Source organism: Sorex araneus, chromosome 1 (assembly GCF_027595985.1).
Source record: "Sorex araneus isolate mSorAra2 chromosome 1, mSorAra2.pri, whole genome shotgun sequence".
Taxonomy (NCBI): domain Eukaryota; kingdom Metazoa; phylum Chordata; class Mammalia; order Eulipotyphla; family Soricidae; genus Sorex; species Sorex araneus.
In genome coordinates this window covers 215,530,653-215,553,997 of record NC_073302.1, presented here as the reverse complement: position 1 = coordinate 215,553,997, position 23,345 = coordinate 215,530,653, and the positions used below count along the sequence as shown (strand labels likewise).

The 23,345-nt window shown below is 36.2% G+C and overlaps 1 protein-coding gene across 1 annotated transcript in view; it reads right to left on the bottom strand.

Annotated features, from left to right (window-relative positions):
• LRP1B (LDL receptor related protein 1B) overlaps positions 1-23,345 on the bottom strand; it is a 1,943,003-nt gene that overhangs the window by 576,007 nt on the left and 1,343,651 nt on the right. The window contains exons 33-34 of the mRNA XM_055124030.1: positions 8,531-8,671; positions 964-1,089 (exon numbers count right to left, since the gene is read on the bottom strand). Of these exons, the coding sequence (XP_054980005.1) occupies positions 964-1,089; positions 8,531-8,671 (267 nt within the window). The remainder of the gene's footprint in view (positions 1-963; positions 1,090-8,530; positions 8,672-23,345) is intronic.

Below are 23,345 nucleotides of genomic sequence, written 5' to 3'. Positions count from 1 at the left end.
TCAAACAAAGTTAACTTCTTTCATGGAATATTTCTTCACTTTAAAAAATTGTAAACTAAACAGTATTAGTTGGGAGATAAGTAAACGAGTGTTTCTCAAAATCTGAGCAATCATTACAGTCTGTTGGTGAAATATTTAATCTGTCTAAATTATAGATTACTATGCCCATAATAGAATCAAGATAATTTGACTTATTCAAAGTTCACAAATATCAATAATGCTACCTCTCTGGAACCTATAGTTGTAGAAACTGTATCACTGTCATACCATTGATCATTAACTTGCTTGAACGGGCCCAGTAACGTCTCCATTCATCCTAGCCCTGAGATTTTAGCAGCCTCTCTTTACTCCTCCTTCCCAATGGTGCCACATTAGAGGCTCTTTCAGGATCAGGAGAATGAGACCCATCAATGTTACTGTATTTGGCATATGAATAATGTAGAAACTCTGAAGTAAGTAATCCAAAACAAACCTATCTCACAGCAAAAATTTGTGACATTGTTTCAAAATCCAAAATTCTCATTGCTTATATGTGAAAAAAATTCTTTAAATATAATTTACAAAATTATATCACAGTTAATATTCTAACCAAATTTTCTCTTGAATCATTTGCTCACTAAAAAAAGTCCTAAATGCTTACCTTTTGTGAATACTTTGCTTTTCCCCTATCAAAAATACATTTTAAATTAAGCACACCAGTAATTTAACTTCTGACTACCAGAAAGTTTACTGGAATTAGCTAATAGTTTGATAATTAATTGCTATTCATGAAGTAAATCAGAATGTTTTATAAGGAATAACAGGATAATTTAAATATTTCAAAAACATTAAAAATCCTATGTCTAAAAAACTAAGCAGAATGACAATAATAAGATAATTTTTTTAAAAAATTGCTAACATTTTTTTGTCAATATTAGCACAAAATAAATATAGCAGAACTGGGACTTGTTCAAGAATTTATACCTTGACATGACATGCGGTTCTTTTGGAGATAATACCCCACAGTACACATGCAAGTCCTTGTAGTTTCAGATGTTGGCAGGCAGAGCTGAGAACATCCACCATTATTTAGGTGGCAGGAATTGCTTCCTACATGGAAGGAAGATAAACAAAAAGAACAAATTTAAGACAAAGAAATACTGTAACTTAATTCAGTAACAGAAATAGAAATGAATATAATTGTAGCAATTTCGTTAGTGGTTATTAAATTTTATCCTATTCAATAATGTTAAGTGGCAAATGATGGTTGAATTGTGACCTTTTTAAGAGGCAAATTAGATTTAATGCCCATCAAAGTGACTATAAACAATACTATAATCAATTTATGTCATTAATTAAACTTTGCACTCAATGTAGACTTCCCAAGATATAAAATCTGAATTGCTCCTACCACAAAACCTAATAAAATGACAATCACATGATTTGACAGAGATACTAAAAGCTACAATAAAAATCATGCTGCGATATCAATGTAATATAAAATACTTATAAAATTTATATATTTTTATGATTTTATGTTTTTAAAGTTATATGAGAAATAAATAAATATGTACAATATTTTAATTTATATGAGGACTTACTGGTATAAGACAGTAAATTAAGTCTAGTACTGCTTGAATATTTCCATAAACTTAATTTTCTTAACACAGAAATCAGAAAATATATTTAGTATCTAAAACTTTCATGTCAACTATATAGTTATGTTCTTTAAAAAAATATTTTTGCCAAATACGTCAAATAAATACCCAGTCACACTAAAGAACATACAATTAAAAGAAGGTGCATAAGCTTAGATTTGATTAATTTTTTTAAAGCAAGGATCTATATTTTGCCATACCAAATGCTGTAATGATCAATGGACACTTATATGAATATATTATTTTGTACATTTTTGCCCCACGTGGCTTTTCTCAGTTCCTTTTCCTGACTCTGATTTTAGGGTTTCCGGCTGATGGTGCTGGGGCACCATATGGAGTGCCTGGGATCAAACTTAGGTGCTTCCTGTGCAATGGAAGTGCCCTACCTCAGTGCAGGTTTCTCTTTTTATCCTTAAAATATATCTTTAAAGAATCTTATTGTATTTCTCTGATTAATTTTCATTTTAATTTTCCTTAATCTATGTTGAAGCAAACACATATACTAGGTAATCACAGGTAGGTATTCCATAAAAATATTCTATTGAATTTGTCAGGCCCATATGCTCATTAAATCCAGTAGGATAAAGTTAAGTAATTTACAATCATATCCAGCAAGTTCATTAAATATCCAATTTTATAGCATTTTTTTATTATTCTAGGACACACAATGCCATTTACCACATGATGAATTGCAGTAAATCTTGTGAGAATTACAAAGCATGATGAAAGATATATATTAATAGCGGCCTATGGGAAATTCAAAATACCAATGCAGCTTATTATTTCCCATCCCCTGAATGTGGTCTGATGGGATTTAATTGTTCAATCAAACCTTTCATGAGTCTGTCATTTCTAAAGTGTGAACTGTTCTCTCAACTTGGGAAATCTCTCATCAGGAGATCTGCTGCATTATCCTCTCATTTCCTAAAGCAGTGAGTCCATTCAGGGCTGAACTTCAGCATGTACAGCCACATACGAAGATTTAATCTGCCCTGAACATTTGAAATAATTGCCTTTGTGTTCTCTACAATCTAAAACTTACTTGACTTATTAACCTTTTCCTCAAATTGATCAGTATCCTAAGATAAAATTTCAGATCTCTGATATTAATAATGAATCAGTTAGAATCAAAGACTCATAGTAACTCTATATTAACCATATATATGTGTATATATATTTTCTTACAGAAGGTATATGATTGCAAATTACCTTGATAGAAATCTAAGAAAAGGTATGCATTTATATGCAGACTTATTTTTACTAACACTCAAGGCAAACGGGTAATAAAAATGACAACTGATGCTGAAGAAACATCAAAGAAATAGGGCAATAAGGGAATTCAAGAAGTAAAGAAAAATAGAGTAGGGAAGAGAATAAATTTATAAAATCAAAGAAAATATGGGATGTCAAAATATTTAGAAAGTTTGTTGCCCGTTCCACCAAATTTAAAAGGGCTCTCTAGGGGAGGGAGCTAGGACAGACTGGCCTTAGCCTTGCAGTTTGGCGCAAGGAAAAACTTTCTCAGAAAAGCTGCACTGTCACGTTTTCTTGGCACTGACTTGGCCAATAGCAGTATTTTCTACAGCCAAGGAAAGGAGACCCTGGGGCACAGTATGTCGGTGGGATCTGCACCACTGAGCTCTTCTTGACCTCCAGTCCACGTGTTCTTTCTGGCCGTACTAGGATACACACCTATGACATTTCTCTGCTGATTGTGTACATGTGAAGGGTACTTGTGAATTTCTTTTTCAATTGCACAAGAGTGTTTCTCTCCCTCATGAATCAATATCACCTTTCTAAATCGGTATTAGAATATGTTTAAGTTGCTATGCCACTGCATCTGTTCTAATTATAAAAGCACACCTCTCCCCTCTTTTTATTGAGAATATTCTGCTGCACATACTGAGGACTTTTCTTCCCTCCAGTTTAAGTTATGTTCATGCCTACAAAGATTCTCTCTTCTATTCAGCTACCCTGTGTTTTTTCAGAAAAGAGGAGTTATATAAAATTGGTAAGATAAAATATGGTGTTCACAGGTTAAGGCCCTTACCTTAGTGTATTTTGATCTCTAATATCATATGGGTCTGAATATGGCCAGGTGTAGTCTCAAAATACCACCAAATATGCACATATATGTATATAAAATATTAAGAATATGTTTTAAAATAGGAGAAGGAGTTACTGGATTTTAAAAGCTACATGTAGGAGGTATGGTGCCAACAGCAGGTCAACCTGTACCTGTGGGGTGAGTGCATCAGCAGGTTGATGGTGCCTTCAGACTTCCAGATACCCCAAAATTGCTCCCTTTGGCAAGAGCCCAACAACTTGGGGCCAAATTTACCAAGAATTAAGTGGCTAAAGCTTAGGTATGTGGGAGACACACCCACAAACCACTTCTGGCTCAGCTATACAAGCTCATTTATTTGGCCTTATTTCCGAGACCCATAAATCTTGAAAGAGATTGAAAGTTGCAGTTAGGGCCTGTAGCACAGAGTAAGTGGGAACCCATGACTGAGAGCCCCAGACCCTCTTGGATCAGAACTGGTCCTCCTCCACCCAAGTCCCTAGTTTTCCAGTAGCTTGGCAGTCACACCCACAAACTGTCCCTGGTACCATGTAATATCATCAGTGGTCAAGGCCCAGAGACTATAAAGTAAAACTCCCGGAAGAGAGCTCCACAGAATGCCCTGACCCCATGCCAGGCTGTCTTCACCAGGGCACCTCTCAGGGGGGTGGGTTAAGTTTCTCTCCCTGCCCTAAGCAGAACCGCAGCAGCCAAACACCTCCAGAATCTAGAACCCAACCACTGCCATGCACAAGGCTACTCTCCACATGCTCAGATGAGCCTCTCCCAAAACGGGATGAACCTCACCAGACAGTGAACCAGCAAGAAAACCCAAATATACATGAACCCATGACTGAGATCTCCAAGCCTGCTTGAATCCAGCCTGGGCTTCCTACCCACAGGTCCCCAGTTTTCCAGTAGGTTGGCAGTCACACCCACAAACTGCCCCTGGTGCCATGTAATCTCATCAGTGGCCAAGACCCAAAGGTTATAAACTAAAGCTCCCGGAAGAGAATGACACAGAATTTTCTGAACATAATATTCTATCCATAAAAAGGAATAAAAAACAAATTGTCTACCATTGCCTTTTCAGCAGGTTTGATTGGTGGTGGGACTGGTGTCTAAATATCGGTTATAACCAAAGTAGAGAGAGAATGGGGGAAATTATCTGCCACACAAGCAGGCGGAGGGTTGGAACTGGGAGGGTGGGGGAATACTGGGGATTTGGGTGGTGGAAAGTGTGCACTGGTGAAGGGATGGCTGCTTGATGATTATATGACCAAAACTCAAACACGAAACTTTTATAGCTGTATCTCACGGAGAGTAAAAAGGGGAGGAATAATAATTAAGTAATAAAATAAAGTTAACATTCAGAATAGAATAAAAAAAGTAATGTGGAGTTCATGCCCAGTTCAATCAGTTAAACAATGACTGAAAAATAGCAGTAACCCTACATTATTAAAAAGAAAAAAGCTATATGTAATCAGTAACAGTTATACACATTGTTCTATATTTTTATAAGTGATACAATTAATTAACTAATATGTTAATTATATTACACAATAACAACATTCAGTTAAGTGCCATTTGTTTAGTCTTTAAGGGGAAGTGAGAGATAGAAACAGTATAAAAATATCATCATTTACTAAGCACGCTTTTGTTCCATACCCACTGATACTTGGGGGCTATTTTTAGCTCTGTGCTCACGGGTCATTTCTGGCCATCCTCAGATCATATGTGGTACCAAAAAATCTAACCAGGTCCACTGTGTGCAAGGCAAGCACCTTACCTCTTTAAAATATCACTCATGAAATGTCAATGTTTATTATCAGTATTTACCCTATTAATATTTTATCTATATTTTTAGGAAAGTATTAATTTGTTAAAAGTAATAACAAGTTTATTATTATGCAACATGTTAGAAATACTATATTGACTTATTATTTATGAATGATAGACTGATTCTGATATTTCAATCTCATCTAGGGGAGCTTGAAAATTCTCTTGACAAATGAGAAATTTGTTCTTTAGTGATTTATGTCTAAGATGATAAATGCAATAGCTAATTGTGCTTAAGGAGTCCAGTGATGTAGTAATGGTTAACTTGTTAAATCATTCTAAATCATATTTCATAATGATAATTCTTTTATATTGTATGCTGAAATTCAGTTAATGGGATCGTCTTTAATACTGATACCAAAATAATCTTCTAATAAAATATTTTTAATAGATTTTATTCAGAGTTTCTGAGAGAACGAGGAAGGGATAAGTGGAGAGAGAATAGTAAGAATAATGCACTCAAGAGAGAATGCAGGCTTCTCCAAGGGTGGAGGAAACCCCTACACGTAACCGAGCTTTAGACACAAAAGTATGAAAGCATGAAAGTACACATCTCAAGAGGGGAGATGCGGGCGACACATGTGCTCAGCCACGTGGACACAAGCAGCACATGGGCTCAGGCAGCATATGTGTCCTAATAAAATATTTTCATCAGATTTGAGGCTCAGTTGTATTATACCATTCATTTCTAAACACTAGTGTTTCTTTTCTGATCTATAATGCTTTAGGAGCACTAAGAATCAAATGTTCCTATAGAATAAAACATTTAAAATATAAGGGAAGAGCCAGACTAATAGTAAATTGAATAGGGCATTAGCCTTGCATATGGCCAGCCCAGGTTTGATACCCATCATCCCATATTGTTCTCTGAGCACTGCAAGGAATGATTTCTGAGTACAGAACCAGGAATCAAACCTAAGTACCTCCTAGTGTGGTCCACCAAAAGCAAACAAAAACAAAGAAACAAAAAATTAGGAAAATTCTGCTAACATGATCAAAGGAACTCAAACATGTTATATAGTTCTCTCAGAAATTTTACTGTAACTATATTTAGAAAGATCATACATTAATCTCTTGTTTCAATAAAACATGCAGTTCTTTCACATTTGAAAAAGGAGTAGGTGGCTGGAACAATAGTACATAGCTAGGGATTTGCCTGCTTGTGCCCAGGACGGATTCAGTCCCCAGCATCCCATATGGTACTCTGAACAGCACCAGGAGTAATTCCTGAGTTTAGAGCCAGAAACAACCCCTCTGCAATGCAGGACATGATCCATAAAGCCAAAAAATACAGTGGATTTAGATATTTTATTATCTAAAAATATTTATTAGCGTATATTATTATATATATTTCTATATATCCTCTTTAAGGTAGAATATGAACTAAAACTTATAGTAACATAAGGGTTTTAGATTCAAAAAGTTATATTGAAATTTATGAACATTCATGATTTTTTACACACTATTATATATTATATATACTATATATTATATCCCAATTACATTATCAATTCCCATATTGTGGGTACTAGCAAAATGGTTACTTTGGATTAGAAAATATCTAAACACTGAACAGTTAATGAAAGCACCCTCTATATTAATATAAACAGTAACAATCACTAAAATATCAGAGATCAAATATACATTTGGTCATTAAGAGTTTGGAAGTTTGTGTCTTGTCAGCAACAATAGAAACTCAGTCAGCAATTCAGGTTGTTTTAAAACATCCTTTCTATGAATATTATTTTTTGAAAAAAAAATCTTCAAAGTATTCCCAGGCAAAATTTGGCCCATGTTCTTTAGGGGAAAGGTAATCAGAAATCTGTTGTGAGCAGGTGTGCCTCTCAATTGGTGTCTCCGATAAGTCCTACTGTTTAAAGGTTGTCACCGATCTTCAAAATGAGTGATTCCCCCTCGGTTCGCTATTTTATCCCTTCTCTTCTCTGCTTTTTATCTACAGTTCCAGAATATATTCAATGAAATGTTCCTTCAAATGTTCCCAAGTGTTTCTTAAGTAGAAAAGTATATGAAGCTAAAGAATTTTATAGCAGAAATGAGGTTAGAAAGAATACTACAGAAAAAAAAATATTTTTTTTTCCCTAGGAGGGATTTCTGCTAATGTAATGGATCATGAAGCAAAAACTAAGAAATGACTAGCAGGTGTGGGGCTGCCCTGGCTGGCAGTTCTAATCTAACGGCCATTTCAGCAATGTGACAGGTCCACCTATGTTAACCATCTGTTAGTTCTTTCCTCCATTTCACTGCACAAGCAAAAACACAAAAACAAAATTCTTAGAACAAAATGATACAGTGGCTTTGGATATAATATTTTAATATTGGCATAGTTCACCAAAAGTCCCGTAGTCACTTTAGTGGCTGAGTTTAATGTATATTTAACATAATTTTTCCCTGAGAATTTTATTCTTACGTTGTTTTAATTCCAAACTAGATTAACTCTAAAGACCTGACAGTTTAAAATTGCTTTATAAACACTGCTAATGTTTTGAAAACTCATTGAGTAATTTATGTTAAAATAACCTATCTGGGGCTGGAGCAATAGCACAGAGGGTAGGGCGTTTGCCTTGCACGTGGCCGACCCTGGTTAAATTCCCAGCATCCCATATGGTCCCCTGAGCACTGCCAGGGGTGATTCCTGAGTGCAGAGCCAGGAGTAACCCTTGTGCATCGCGGGGTGTGACCCAAAAAGAAAAAAAAAAACTATCTTATATGAAGCAGTATTTGCCTTTTCTTTATTTTATTTAACTCAAAGTATTAACCTTCAATTGTTGAATTTAGAAAATAGCACTGTAGCACTGTCATCCCGTCGCTCATCCATTTGCTCGAGCAGGCACCAGTAATGTCTCCATTGTGAGACTTGTTGTTACTGTTCTTGACATATCACCACGTGCAGCTTGCCAGGCCCTGTTGTGCGGACGGGATTTACTATTATGTATTTAAAGTGTGAAAAATTCTTTCTAGTGTGACTTACCTTGCTGTGCTTCTTTGTCATACACTTTCATATGAACAACCCCAGAAGTTTTATTTCGCAGGACTGTAGGGTTTCTCCCATCCCTTTTGCTGCATGTACCCAGCTGAGCTAAGCTTTGGTCTGCCCACCACAGTTTTTTATCTGTATAAATAAAGAAAAGCAATTTTTAAAACAAAATAATCTCATATCACGATAAAAAACAGCTAAGAGAAAGTGGAAAACTTTCAGTTTTATAAATGCAAACTGTAGTTGCATTTTATCATTTAAGGTTTGTTTTCCCTCCACATTTTAGTGATCCTCTGCTCTAACTTTTCTTTTTTTTAAAATTTTCTTAAAATGAAATGTAATACACATAATACATATAAATCATTCTTCAATACAATAGGGAATATAGATTTTTTATTTACAAATGCTGAGCACAGTAAATGAAATATATGAATTAACAAAGATTAAACACCAATGTAAATAAATAAAATAAAAATAATTTTTCACATTTTTCTCCATTTTTTAAAATATACACTGCTATCTCATATAGACATCATATCTCTATAGAGACTGGGTAATATTTATAAATATAAAATAGCACTGAACTTCACTTCAGGAAATTAGCACCATAGTTTTATTGTTTGATCTTTCAATTACCATAGAAATATCTATAAAAGAAATATTATCACTCTTTTTTCAAAGAACCTGAGATATCTCATCTGAAATCTACAGGGTAATGAAGATCAACTACCTTAATCAAATTTACAAATTTGACCTTTCTGTATGCAAAATTTTTCATCCTTTCAAAGACTACATGCTGAATACATTTGAAAAAAATTCAAGGTAGTATTACACATAAGTAAAGAGAAATTAGATTTTTAAAATTTTTTCTTGGTCATAGAATGACTGTAGTCTAAACACTGATTTTCAAAGTTTATGGGATTAACCTTATGTCTATAATTCTCCTCAAGACTTGAATGGAGCTTAGTTTTCTCTCTCTTGACATGAAAATAAAATTATATATTGGTCTACTAGTTTCCCCTCTTTTTTTATACCTGTACATTTATATAAATCTATGTATCTCCTTATATACAAAAAGATAAAAACCTTGAACATAGTGATTTTCCTTAAAGGATATCATAAATAATAGAATGAGAACATATGCTTCTATTAATTATTCACTATAATAAAAAGTGTGCCCATCAAGACTGATGCAAAGGAAAACCAAAATAAATTCATATCATAAAAATAATGAGGGGCAGGGCTGGAGCGATAGCACAGCGGGTAGGGCGTTTGCCTTGCACGCGGCCGACCTGGGTTCAAATCCCAGCATCCCATATGGTCCCCTGAGCACCGCCAGGAGTAATTCCTGAGTACAGAGCCAGGAGTAACCCCTGTGCATCGCCAGGTGTGACCCAAAAACCAAAAAAAATAAATAAATAATGAGGGGCATATAAGCAACCTGCAAAAGGATTGTTGTGGTATTACTATTCTATTATTCTTGGTCCCCTTACCCAGTTTTTCTTAGGTGTCATACCTACTCCTATCTGTGCCTACATGGCATGATTTGACTGAATTCAGGGACTTCACGTACAAGACACACACTCAGCCACTTTGGTCACAACTCTAAATAAAAAAATTCTCTATTTTGAAATAGTGGAGACATTTGGAATATTAAAGCCTGTGTCCTGTTCTATTCATTTAGCACTTCTAAAATCTCAAAGTCTGAACCTAAAATTCCTCTTAAGCAAAACATGGAAGTCATTAGTGTTCAGTGACATGTAGATCACAGTAATCAACTCTCTAAAGGAAGATGTGAGACAATGATATGCACAAGGGAAGAGAAAGTGCATAACAGATGCCCAGTCCTCTGCTGATTGTCATAAGAAATCAAGGGTCTCCAGTTCGACTAAGAATCCATGTAGAATGAAGAATAATCATTAAGTAAAATAATAATGGAACAACAAGAGAAAAATAAAAATATATATTTTTAAAATCCTCAAAGATATTCACAAATTGCATTCAGAAAAATCAAAGATTGTCTAGTTAGATGCCGAGAACAATAATGATATTAGGGTTTTTGCCACTCAAACGTAGTTATTTCACTGAAAAACAAAAAATACAGTTAAAAATAAACAAATGGACTACATCAAACTAAGGTTTATACATGGCTAATGAAAATAAAAATGACATCTCACTGAATGGCAAAAAATATTTGGACATCATACCTCAGATCAACGGATACAATATAAAATACACAAAGCCCAACAAACAAAAAATAACAACCCATCAAATATAGGAAGAAGAGATGAACAGACAATTCTATATATAAATGGTCAATGTCAATATAAAAAAAAAAAAGTGTTCAGGGGCTGGAGCGATAGCACAGCGGGTAGGGCATTTGCCTTGCACGCGGTCGACCCGGGTTCAAATCCCAGCATCCCATATGGTCCCCTGAGCATGGCCAGGGGTAATTCCTGAGTGCAGAGCCAGGAGTAACCCCTGTGCATCGCCAGGTGTGACCCAAAAAGAAAAAAATAAGTGTTCATCTTCACTTATTGTCAGGGAAATGGAAATCAGAAAGACAATGAGATGGCATCTCATATCCTTGAGAATAGATATGCAAACAAAACCTGGGAATACCCAGTTTTAGCAGGTATTAGGTGAAAATAAATCCTCATTCACTGCTGGTGGGAATGTTGACTAGTTCACCCTCTGCGAAAAACCTTTTGGTGATTTCTCAAAAAGTAAGAATATATCTCCTGTATTCTATATTTATTCTTTTTGGAGGTGGGACCCAACAATTACAATTCTTGGCATCTTTCTCCAAAATGAAAACCTCCATTTAAAATGATATATGCACCCCTACTTTCATTGTGGACTGGAACAATAGCACAGTGGGTAGGGCATTTGACTTGCATGCAGCCGACCCAGGTTTGATTCCTCCATCTCTCTCAGAGAGCCTGGCAAGCTACCGAGAATATCCCGCTGCATGGCTGAGCCTGGCAAGCTACCCGTGGCATGTTTAATAAGCCAAAAACAGTAACAAGTCTCACAATGGAGATGTTACTGGTGTCTGCTTGAGCAAATCAATGAGCAATGGGATGACAGTGCTACAGTGTACTTTCATTGTGGTGCTTATTGTAGTAGCTTGGTTATGGAAATGTCCAAAATGTCCAATGATAAGTGAATAAATTGGGGTATAACTATACTCGATGGAATGCTATGCAAATGTAAGAAAATATGAGATCATGCAGTTTTACTAAAACTTGGACGGGACTGGAGAATATCATATTGAGTGAGACAAGTAAGAGGGAGCACCAACAGCAGATGAGCCAGCTTATCTGAGCTTTCCAGAGACTCTAAACAAAATAATAAAATGTATCAAATAATAATATACTTTTCTCCCTGTATTACAAGATTTGTACTACCTAGTTATACATACAGTGGGAAAGTGGGGTGTTGAAAGGGAAAGCCATGAGTGGACTTGAAGAAACATGAAGCCATCTAGGATCTTTGTATGTTGGTCAGGGAGAGGTAAGAAACTATACATACCAAAACCATAAAAATAAAGACTATTGTAAACTTGTGACCTAAACTTTTTTTCTAAGAGTATTTTTAATAGAATGATTAGTAATTGTGACTGAGGATACCTTTCATGATTTAGCAAAAACATTCATGATTTATGATAGTAAAGAAAGGCAAATAAAATACCAGTGTAAACAAATGACCAATATCACCAATATATTAGGAATAACTGGATTGTGTACCACTATGCATTCACAGACAAAATTACACACACCACAAAAGTGCCAGTTTTACAGAAGAATGTTCTTTTCTAACTTTACTTTTAGTCAAACTGACACTTTAGTTCATATCTTTTCCATATTCATGTTACACTATAAAAAATGTGTATGAAGAACTCTGCTACAAACTAAAAGGCGATTGTCTGGAAGAAAAGTACTGACGGGCTTGCCTAAGTTTCAAGAATTCCTGACTTTTTTTCATAGAATATCATTTTTACTTGAAAGAACAACTGACAGATAATCTATGGCTATTCAGACTTGGGAATTTAACAGATGTCTTCTCAGAAACAAAAAAAAAATGGAGAAAGCAAAAGTTGGAGGACTGACAAAGCACAACTTCAAGGTTTATTATAAAGCTACCACAATTAAGAAAGTGTGCTATTGATGAATTGTAGGATAACATAGTCTCAGGTAGTTTAGGTTTATTGGGTTACTCCTGTTACAGTGCTCCCATTACTCTTTGCTTATTTGTAGCTTCTTTCTTAGTGTTCTGTTGACTTGTAAATATTGTTTTTCTCTTCTATTGAGTCCTTTGCATAGTGTATTTAGAGCAATGTCCTTTTTGTATGGACACAGGAAGACTTAGCAAATGCTATGCTTTTGTAACCTGGGAGTCATTTGACTCTACATGATATTTTCCTCCTGGGCATCTCTTCTCTTCACGTAAGCCTCAGCTGCCCTTACTTCCTAGCACCCCCAAAAGCAGGGTCCCGACGAGGGATGAGACGGACCCAGGGCAAGCGGTGAGTTGTGTGCTACCCTGGCATCGAGATGGGCCTGGCCAAAGTGCCTAATGCTTAACTATAAGTTAAGATCTTGGTCATGGACAAATGTTGTCATGATCCAAACAGTGATAACTAGATTTGGACCCTGCTAAGGTGAGGAATGATTGATCTGGCCTGAGTGCTGTAGTCTGAGCCTGTGGCAAGATGATCCCAGGAGAGCTGCATTGCAAGCCTCAATGAATCTCTTGCTATGTTCATACAAAAATAGCTAGGATTAAGATGTTAATGAGTCTTTAGACTAAGAAAAGGAGAAAAACACCTTAAGAGTCAGGAAGGGCTTTGGAATGCCTGGCCCTCAGGAAGGGCTTTCTTATGATGATTTTATTACCTGGCTATGTATAGCCAAGGGGCAAGGGGGAGAGAGTAAGTGGGAGGAGAGAGACAGGAGAGGCAGAGGGGTCTGCAGTAGATCCAGAGAGAGGATGGAGCTGGGAGTGCAGGAGATGAGAAAGATGGAAGATTGAATAAAAGGTAACTAATCAGCAACCAGCTTGGTCCCCATTCTTCCTTCGCCTGTCCTTGGCCAACGACCATCCCAATCCAACCCATACACAGCGGTTCCAGAGCACCAAACGCGGGCGGTGAGACAGCCTCCCTGAGAGCCCATGAGTGCACACGCCCCTTAGCATGCTATAGTTTTTTACAGTGAATGAATAAACAGAACAAATCAATATAATAGAAAATCAAGTGATGGACAGACTGCATGAATATAATGAATTGATCTTTGAAAAAGGAGCAAAGATATCATAAAAAGCAAATAAACTCTTCAACAGTTGGTTTCAAATCAACTAAATAATCACATGTAAAATATAAAATTTAGACATCAGTTCCGTATCTTTCACAAAAAAATAACACATCACAGTTGCTGACCTAAATGTAAAATTCCCAAAGAGAACAGGAGAAATATCAACATGCTTTGGACATGGTTATGGCTTTGAAATATAATATCAAAGACAGGAATAAATGAGAGAATATATTTATTAAAACTTATGTTGTTTCATTTGTTTGGGGGTTACACCTTGTGGTGCTTAGGGTGTACTCCTGGCTCTGCACTCAGAGATCAATCCTAGCAGTGTTCAGGGTGCCATGCTGGGCGCTTGGGATTGAACACGCATTAACTGTTTGTAAGGTAAGGGCTTTGTCTGTTGTACTATGTTCTGGTCCGCTAAAATACCGTTTCTGCAATAGACAAAATTAACAGAAAACAAGCCATTTCAGGTAGAAAATGTCTGCAAAACGGTTGTTACTTAAAATACATTGAGAATTGGGGAGATAGCTCAAAGGGCAGGTGTGCAAGTCTCATGTACTGGACCCAAAACTCAATCCCCACTTCTACATGGTCCCTCCGACTCCAGCACTACTGAGAGTGGCTGCGGCAGGCCCCAGGTCTGTATTCAAAATCTGACCGCATCCTACACTTTTGATACCTTTTACCAATTTCCATGGGCCTCATGTTTATGGAAATCATAGATGTGGTCTTATGAATTAAAAGTTTACTTTCTTCTTCTACCTATTGGATTAATTAATTTATTATATGTACCGCATGTAAGTGGAATCATACTATATCTTTTTTCCTATCAGATTTATTAACTAAACACAGTACTGTCCAGATTGATCCATATTATTAAGTAGCAAGGTTTTAATCTCTCAATGATGGAGTAGCAAACATTTTATTGAACTGATTCATGCATAATTAATACCAGGCCTTTTTTTTTTCCACTTTTGCCATGTATTGAGGTCAAACCAGAACCTCACACATGCAAAAAAGATGCTCTACCTCCCAGTTCCATTCCTGGCCAGAATTCCAGATCTTTAATTAATCATGTCTTAACACTGCACTGTCTTTTCCATTGTTCATTGATTTGCTCGAGTGGGCACCAGTAACATATCCATTGTGAGACTTCTTGTTACTGTTTTTGGCATATCAGATATGCCACAGGTAGCTTGCCAGGCTCTGCTGTGCAGGTGGGATACTCTTGGTAGCTTGCTGGGCTCTCCGAGAGGGATGGAGGAATCGAACCGGGCCGGCTGCGTGCAAGGCAAACACCCTACCTGCTGTGCTATCACTTCAGCCTTAATTAATCATGTAAGTTGTAATTTTCAACACCTGGCTATAGTAAAGACTGCTCTGATAGCTGTGAGAAAGATGGAGTTAAATGCATATCTTTAACATACTGTTTCTTTTTTCCCTTCAGGAAAATAAAGATTTCTTAGAAAGATAATTCCTCTCAAATGAAGTTATTAAGATGGGTCATCAATCCAATAAATCACTTGTCATCATAAGAAATAAAAATTAATGAGCTGGGAAAATAATTTAAAGGTTAGAGCAGAGGGTCTCTGTGTGAGTCCCCACATTCAACCTCTGAGTCTGCAATGCCTTGAGAACTTGAACACTGTCAGGAGAGCAGGCAGTATTTATTTTTATTTTTTTGCTTTTTTGGGGGGTTACAGCTGGCAATGCACAGGGCTTACTCTTGGCTCATGCACTCAAAAATTTCTCCTGGCAGTGCTCAGGGGACCATATGGGATGCTGGGATTTGAACCCGGGTTGGATATGTGCAAGGCAAACACCCTACCCGATATATTATCTCTCCAGTCCCAAGCAGGGAGTATTTAAAATAAAGATAACTATCACACACACATGAGCGCACAAGCGTGCACACACACACACACACACTCACACATGCCATCTAATGTGAAGATCTATGGAGGAGAAGACAGTAACCTATATATCATAGATAGAGACCTCAAAAAAAAACTAAGCATGCTCACATATTTTTCTCAGGTTTTGTCCTTCAGAACAGTGAGAAAAGAAGTTTCTATTATATTACTCAGTCCACAGGACTATGCTACGGCAACTGCAGTGAAATCATACATTCTCCAGTGAGTAATAGAATTTGTGTAAATATGAAGGAAATTATAATAAATAGCTTAAATAAAAGTTTTTCCTACCATGTAGTCTCCAAATGTTTCAGAGAAAAGAAGAGGATGAATCAAGTTACTAAGACTTACTAATTTCAGACTTTTTCAAGGTGCTAAACATAAACAAATATGATTTTCTAATTTAATCATGATAAATAAAATGTAGTATATCAAAAAGCAGGGCTTAAAGATGAGCAAACAGAAGGTCAGATGGTGATCTGTTTTGAAGTTACACAGCAAAAATGAGGTGTTAACTCTCAGCGGTAAATATCAGATGATTGAAACAAAACATGCCATTTCTAAAGCCAAATTAATATGATAACCTGGAGAAAAATGTTCAAAGAAGACATAAGCAGCAAAAAATATAGAAAGAAACTGGAGCTAGTCAGAAAGAGAGGAACAAACATAGAAGAACTGCACTCAGTTTTGGAGTATGGAATAACGTCACATGAGGCTGACACCCAAGGACAGTAGATATAAGGGCCAGAGGGATTGCCCCATAGCTGGAAGACTGCTTGATGAGTGGAGGGGAGAAGGCAGATGGAATAGAGAAGAGATCACTAAGAAAATGATGGCTGGAGGAACCAGTCGGGAGATGTGTACTGAAAATAGATAATAGACCACACATGATGACCTCTCAGTGTCTGTGTTGCAAGTCATAATGCCCAAAAGTAGAGAGAGAGTATGGGAAATATTGTCTGCCAGGGAGGCAGGGAGAAGGTGGGCAAGGGGGGATATACCGGGGACATGGGTGGTGGGGAATGTGCACTGGTGGAGGGATGGGTGTTTGATCATTGTGAGATTGTAACCCAAACATGAAAGCTTGTAACTATCTCACAGTGATTCAATAAAATTTTTAAAAAATTGCATTAAAGTCAGCAATAAAGACTAGAAATATAAAAATAAATTAATAAAAAAAGAACTGGAGCTATTCATTAGCAATTCAATATATTCAAAAATAAAAATTATATTGTATTCTTAAAGCAAATTTTGGAAAATATGAATTAATAGAGAAATCAAACTGCATGTACAGAAAGTAAAATCATTATTACTAAAATAAATGTAATTGATAATTTTTATAGCAACTCCCAGGAAATAATGAGAGAAGTAAAAGAAAAGAAAAGCTCACCAAATAATGAAAAGTATTTGAGGAGATTTCTAAAAATTGACGGAAAACACAAAACAATTTAACATTATTTTCCAAAAGTAAAGAAAAAAGATGTCTTAAGATATAATTTATCTAAAACCAAAAAATATAATAATGTAAGAGAATTGGATTTTTCACCTGCAACAGTGATGAGGGAAGACATCTGTAGATCTTATTATTTCCAATCTTGATTTCCTACACCATCATATAGGGACTAGGCCTTAATATTACCCTAAAGATCACATGTCAAGAATTTCCCCTTATAACACTCCTAAGAGACAATCTTTGGAAAGAATTTAGGTCACCTTGGTTGAAGATCCATCCTGGAATAAGTGCTTTTGTAAGAAAAATATTTAGTCTTCTCTCCATGTTTTCTACTCTGAAGTGTAAGAAGAATTTAGTGTTTGTGAACCAAAATATGGGCTCTCGTGAGATATTTTGTCTACCAGTGCAGAGATCTTTATCTTTCCTGTCCCCGAAATATAATTATTTTTGTTTTATATAAACCACTGCAGTAATTTGCTAAAGCAATTCAGTCTAACAATGTCATTTATAAACCAATTGGATATTATTGTAGGATAAATATATCTGATACTGCATTGATAAACTTACTTCATGAGGATCCGTTTTCACAAAGCTACTGGAAGCTGTATTTCACTACAACAAGCGAGAAAACTGGGAAGAAATATACATGTAGGATGTAAGAAAGAAAGGCAGGCAATGCCGCCATGCCAAAGCCTCTCTCCACATGCTCAGGCCGAAACTTGCCCATGAGTAAACCTATCCCTGGACCATGCGATCACATTTGCAGCTGTGGGACATCTCATAACTCACACCACTCAGACTCCAAGACTAGCACACTATATTTGATGGGGTTTTAAGTAGAAGGCAACCAATCATAGAGGGAAATATATTTTTACAGATATGTAATGTATTATTATTATAAACATGGTCTTCGTCTTCCTGGAGCGAGCACCACTGGCCTACACTAGCATGTGACAGGGATGAATGAAGATGTTACTGGTGCTCGCTCGAGCCATCGATGAACAAAGGAATGACATTGACAGAGAAAGTGATGTAATATATACATATATATTATTTATACATTATATATACATATGTACACATATGTATATACATAGCACTGCAGCACTGTAGCACTGTCATCCCATTGTTCATTGATTTGCTCAAGTGGGCACCAGTAACATCTCCATTGTGAGACTTGTTGTTACTGTTTTGGGTATATCGAATACACCACAAGTAGTTTGCCAGGCTCTGCCATGTGGGTGAGATACTCTCAGTAGCTTGCCGGGTTCTCCGAGAGGTATAGAGGAATCAAACCCGGGTTGGCTGCATGCAAGGCAAATGCCCTACCCACTGTGCTATGGCTGGTTCCAGTCCATATATATACATATATTATATATATATATCTCATTCCCCTGACCCTGAAAGAGCCTCCAATCGTTGGGTAAGACGAGTAAGGGGAGGTTGCTAAAATCTCAGGGCTGGGAGGAATAGAGACGTTACTGGTGCCTGCTCAAGTAAATGGACAAACAAGGGAGGTCAGTGATACACTGATATTATATATATGTGTAATATATATATGCACAAAATGCTCAATTCTTAACAACATATTAGTAATCTCTTACAAAAGGGCATAATGGGCCATGGGTTAAATACAAAAGTTTTCACACACTCTTCTGTAAGGAAAGTTTTTCAGAGTATTTTCAGTGGTTTATTCATAACAAACAATACAAAATAATTATTTCAATTCGGCTTTGGGGCATGGGTTGTGGTTTGGAATGGAAATATTCGAAATATAGTGGTGGGAAGGTGTAATGGTGGTGGTGTTTGAATATTAAATGTGATCAAATACCGTTAACTACTTTATAAAAAATAAAATAAAATTAGAAAAAAAGAAGTAAAGGCAGGCATACAATCTTCATTGTGGAACTTGGAAATATTATAATAATTAATGTGCTTTCTGCATGTATTAATCTTTGATAGGCCACGACTGATCTAATCGCAGCATTACACACAGTGCCCGTGGCACTGTCTGGAGTGGCTTGTGAGAACAAAGCCAGGGATTTTTCCTTGATCACAGTCAGATGTGACCACCCAAAACAAAAGGAATAAAAAAGGGAATGTTGGTGGTGCTGGTGGAGATAATGGAGTTATAACTGTCATAGTGAGTAGAGATCCAAAACTGAGAGCATCAAATCTAGAGAGCAAGCCGCCCATAGTGAAGCAGGAAATTAGAAACCATGAGGGAAATGTTCCAAGTAAACTACCATCTGCACCCACTGAATTAAGTCAAATATGATTTTTTATAGGGCTGGGAGATAGTTTGAGTTTTCGAGCAGATGCTTATTCTGTATGCAGGAGAGCTTGAATCCCAACCTCAGCACCACACGGAATGTTGAGAATCAGACCTGAATCAGCAGCGCCCCAATCTCTCTCCCACACCACCAGGTGTGTCTGTCACCTATAAATAGTTTCTACAATTTTGTCTTAAAATAACTTAATTAGGCAACAATGTAAAAATAAACTTTCAAAATTTAGAATTACTTCTAGAACCTAAGTATTCTGGAAGAGGAATCAGGTGGCTCAATGTGGCGTGGTTTATGGTGCAAGGTAATTCTCTTACAAGTCACCTCAGTAAATTATATATCATCAAAAAAAAAATCCCTCTTGAGGCTGGAGCGATAGTACAGTGGGTAGGGCGTTTGCCTTGCATGAGGCCGACCTGGGTTCGAATCCCAGCATCCCGTATGGTTCTCTGAGTACCACCAGGAGTAATTCCTAAGTGCAGAGCCAGGAGTAACCCCCGTGCGAAATCCCTCAATTTTGTTTTATTGTCCACTTAATATTATATCCATATATCCAACTACATAGTAGGTATCTCATTATAAGTTTTACATTGCAAGAATGGAATACAGGTTTATTTTTAAAAATGCATTCTTTTCCAGTAAACTTATTTTATGAACTTTTATTTCTCCTTCAAATTTATATTTTCATTATTATTTTCCACTGTGTGGTGCGTTCACTGTAGCACTGTGGTCCTGTTGTTCATCAATTTGCATGAGCGGGCATCAGTAACGTCTCCATTGTGAGACTCGTTATTACTATTTTTAGCATATCAAATACGCCATGGGTAGTTTGCCAGGCTCTGCCATGCGGGCGTGATACTCTCAGTAGCTTGCCGGGCTCTCTGAGAGGGACAGAGAAATCAAACCCAGGCCAGCCGCATGTAAGGCAAATGCCCTACCCTCTGTGCTATCCCTCCAGTCCATGTGGTGCATAGGAGGTGAATATTTTGTAATAGTGTGTCTCTTCTGAACGGGATCCGTGGCATTATCGAAGATATCCCAGAGAACTGTCTCTTTCCTTTCACTGTATGACAGACATTTCTCTGTGAACAGGAAGGAGGCACTCACCAGACACCGAATATTTGACCACCTTGATACTGAGATTCCCGATATCCAAAACACTGAAACATAAATATTTATTTCCAGTCGATGATGTTTTTTGCTCTCATGTCGTTCTAAACTAAGAATAGTTGCAGAAAATGATCTCTGCTTAATTATAAGATTTTCAACCCTTTACTTTCTCACTACATTCCTGGCTTCTCCCAGGAGTCTATCCTACCTGAATAATCCCAGTTAACCATTCAATATTCTCAGACATACATTTTTTTCTCCATTTACAAGACTGCTGCTCTGTTTGGAGTCTCACCACTTACTCTCCAAAGAATCAGTGCTGAGGAAATACTAGAGTAATCTTTCCAAAATGTGAATCTGAGCATTCCTTTTTGCTGCACAAAGGGCTTCCCCTGCCAAGCCCTTAGTTTATCAAGGAACAGAGGCCATATATGTCTTGATGCATGTTCTGTCTTCCATTACCAGACTTTTTACTTCTTCTATTGCTCCATGTTTCAATAATATTGAATGGCAATTGATTGACAACTTTTTCAGGGATAGATTCACTATGCTGTCTCAAGAACATGGACAGATAAACTCCTAAAGCAGCTATTTTATAAAGGTAAATAGTTAAAATGATGAAAACAAGAAAAATATCTACCAGTCAGAATGAGTCTATTATTTATAATCATATCAGGGTATTTTTATATCAGACCTATTACAAATCAGAAATGCTCCTCCACCTGGACAGTGAGAGGGGGTATGTTTGCTTACAGCAGTCTGTTAGTCTATTATTTGTTGCTCTTCACTTCAAGAATAGCTCTCTGCAGTTTGTTTGATGCTTTGTACAAAAAATGTGTCCCTTAAAGCAGCAATGAAACTAGAATCTCTTTGTTCTTTTTTCCTCTAGACATTTACTTTTTCTTTTTTTTTCCCTAAAACAAGTATTTGGAGGACAGTGAAAGTAGGATTGAGAGCCTTGCTGAACAAAGCTCAGAATTTCACTTTGAAGACTTGGTGACCTTGAACTGACAGATATGGTCCAAAACTCTCCCAATTCATTGTTGTATTATGAGACTTGCTTCATTGAAGGCTTAAGGGGCAGTATGGGGTTAGAGGGAGAAAAACTTGAGAATGGCAGGTAATTTAATTTCCAAGTTGATGGCTTGAGTGTTTTGCCAGTGAACTAATATCTCTGCAATGATGAAAGTGAGACTCACAAAGAGACAGAGAAATCAGTTGACAAAAACAAGGCAGCATTAATGACTGCTGACTGAGATCCTTAGAAAATACAAAGTACAATTTGTTTCATTAAAAACTGACGCTACCTAAGATTTTTTTTCATTAAGAAGTAAAAAAGGAGAATCGAACATGTAGAAAAGAAGTGATGAAGAGCACTTGGCTATTTTGACATTATAAGCAATATATTTGTATCTAACATTAACTTTGTGTATTGGTTAAATTTAACTGGATCTAAAATATTTTTTTAAATCTGTAATATTCTTATATTTCCAATTGCCTCATTTTCTAGGTAAGTGCGGAATTGCAAGTATTTATAGTTTTCTAAATCATGATCCCCAAATATCCCATGCTAATTTTTTTGTCCTTAATTTACATCTCCAATCTAACCATTATATTTCCACTATTTACCCTATGACTTTCTTTTACCCATAATTTATTTCCCCCATTTAGACATGGTATTTCCACTGCTTTACAAATCTCCATTGTATTATCTGAATAAAGAGTGATATATAGAGTTTCAGATTCAATCCAAATGGTATCTCTATTTACAAACTTTGATTGTCCCTAAAAGGATGAATGAAACACAACTATTATGTTGTTTCTGGGTTCATATAAAACTTAATCGAACATTCTTAAGTCTACAGTGCTTTGTTAATTGACATACACATCTCCTTATTGGGAATATGACTCTTCAAAGCAAAGATCAATCTTACTAACCCATCTTGTTGGAACCTCTATTGTCAGTCACACAAAAGCGTTTTTTTTTTAAATAGAAATTCATTACAGTAGATAACTTTGGATCATACAAACAGGCTAAAACATTTCCATTTGATAATCTTTGGGTGACGTTCAAAGTACATAAACTTTTTGTAAATTTATTTTTATAGATGTATTACTGTGTACACTATATTAGTCATTATTTCATAGTTGCAGAACACAATACAGATCCTGTCACCAGCCATTTAGATATTTCCATCATTTTTTAATTATCAGTTTCCTTATTTGTAAGATGGAAAAATCCAACACTTTGGTTAAAAATTAAAATTCTTTAGCCAAGTTACTTAAATGTTAAAGATAATAATAGGTAGCAATATCAAATAAATGCATGGATTTTTTAAAAATTGAAAATAGTATGTAACTAGAATTATTTCACACAAAAAATTCAGTAAAAATATTTCTGCCAGCTGTCAATTGGAATTTTTTTGCCAGAAAAATAGATAAATTTGGGCTATTTTTCTAAGACTTTGCACTACTTGTCTCATAATTACTGAAAGATTATTCATTATACTCCCCAAATAAGCCTTTTGGGTAATGGATTATTTTCAACTGATTGGTTTCAGTAAAAGCAGACATAGAGGAAGCTCAGAAAAGAAAGAGTATATTAGTGTTAAAAGACAGTTTGAAGTTAATAAAGATCCTGTAACAAAGACAACTCTCACAACAGATAGTTACTGGGCTTGGCAATCATTGTTTACCAAGGACCTCCTCTTCTCACCTTCCTACAAATTA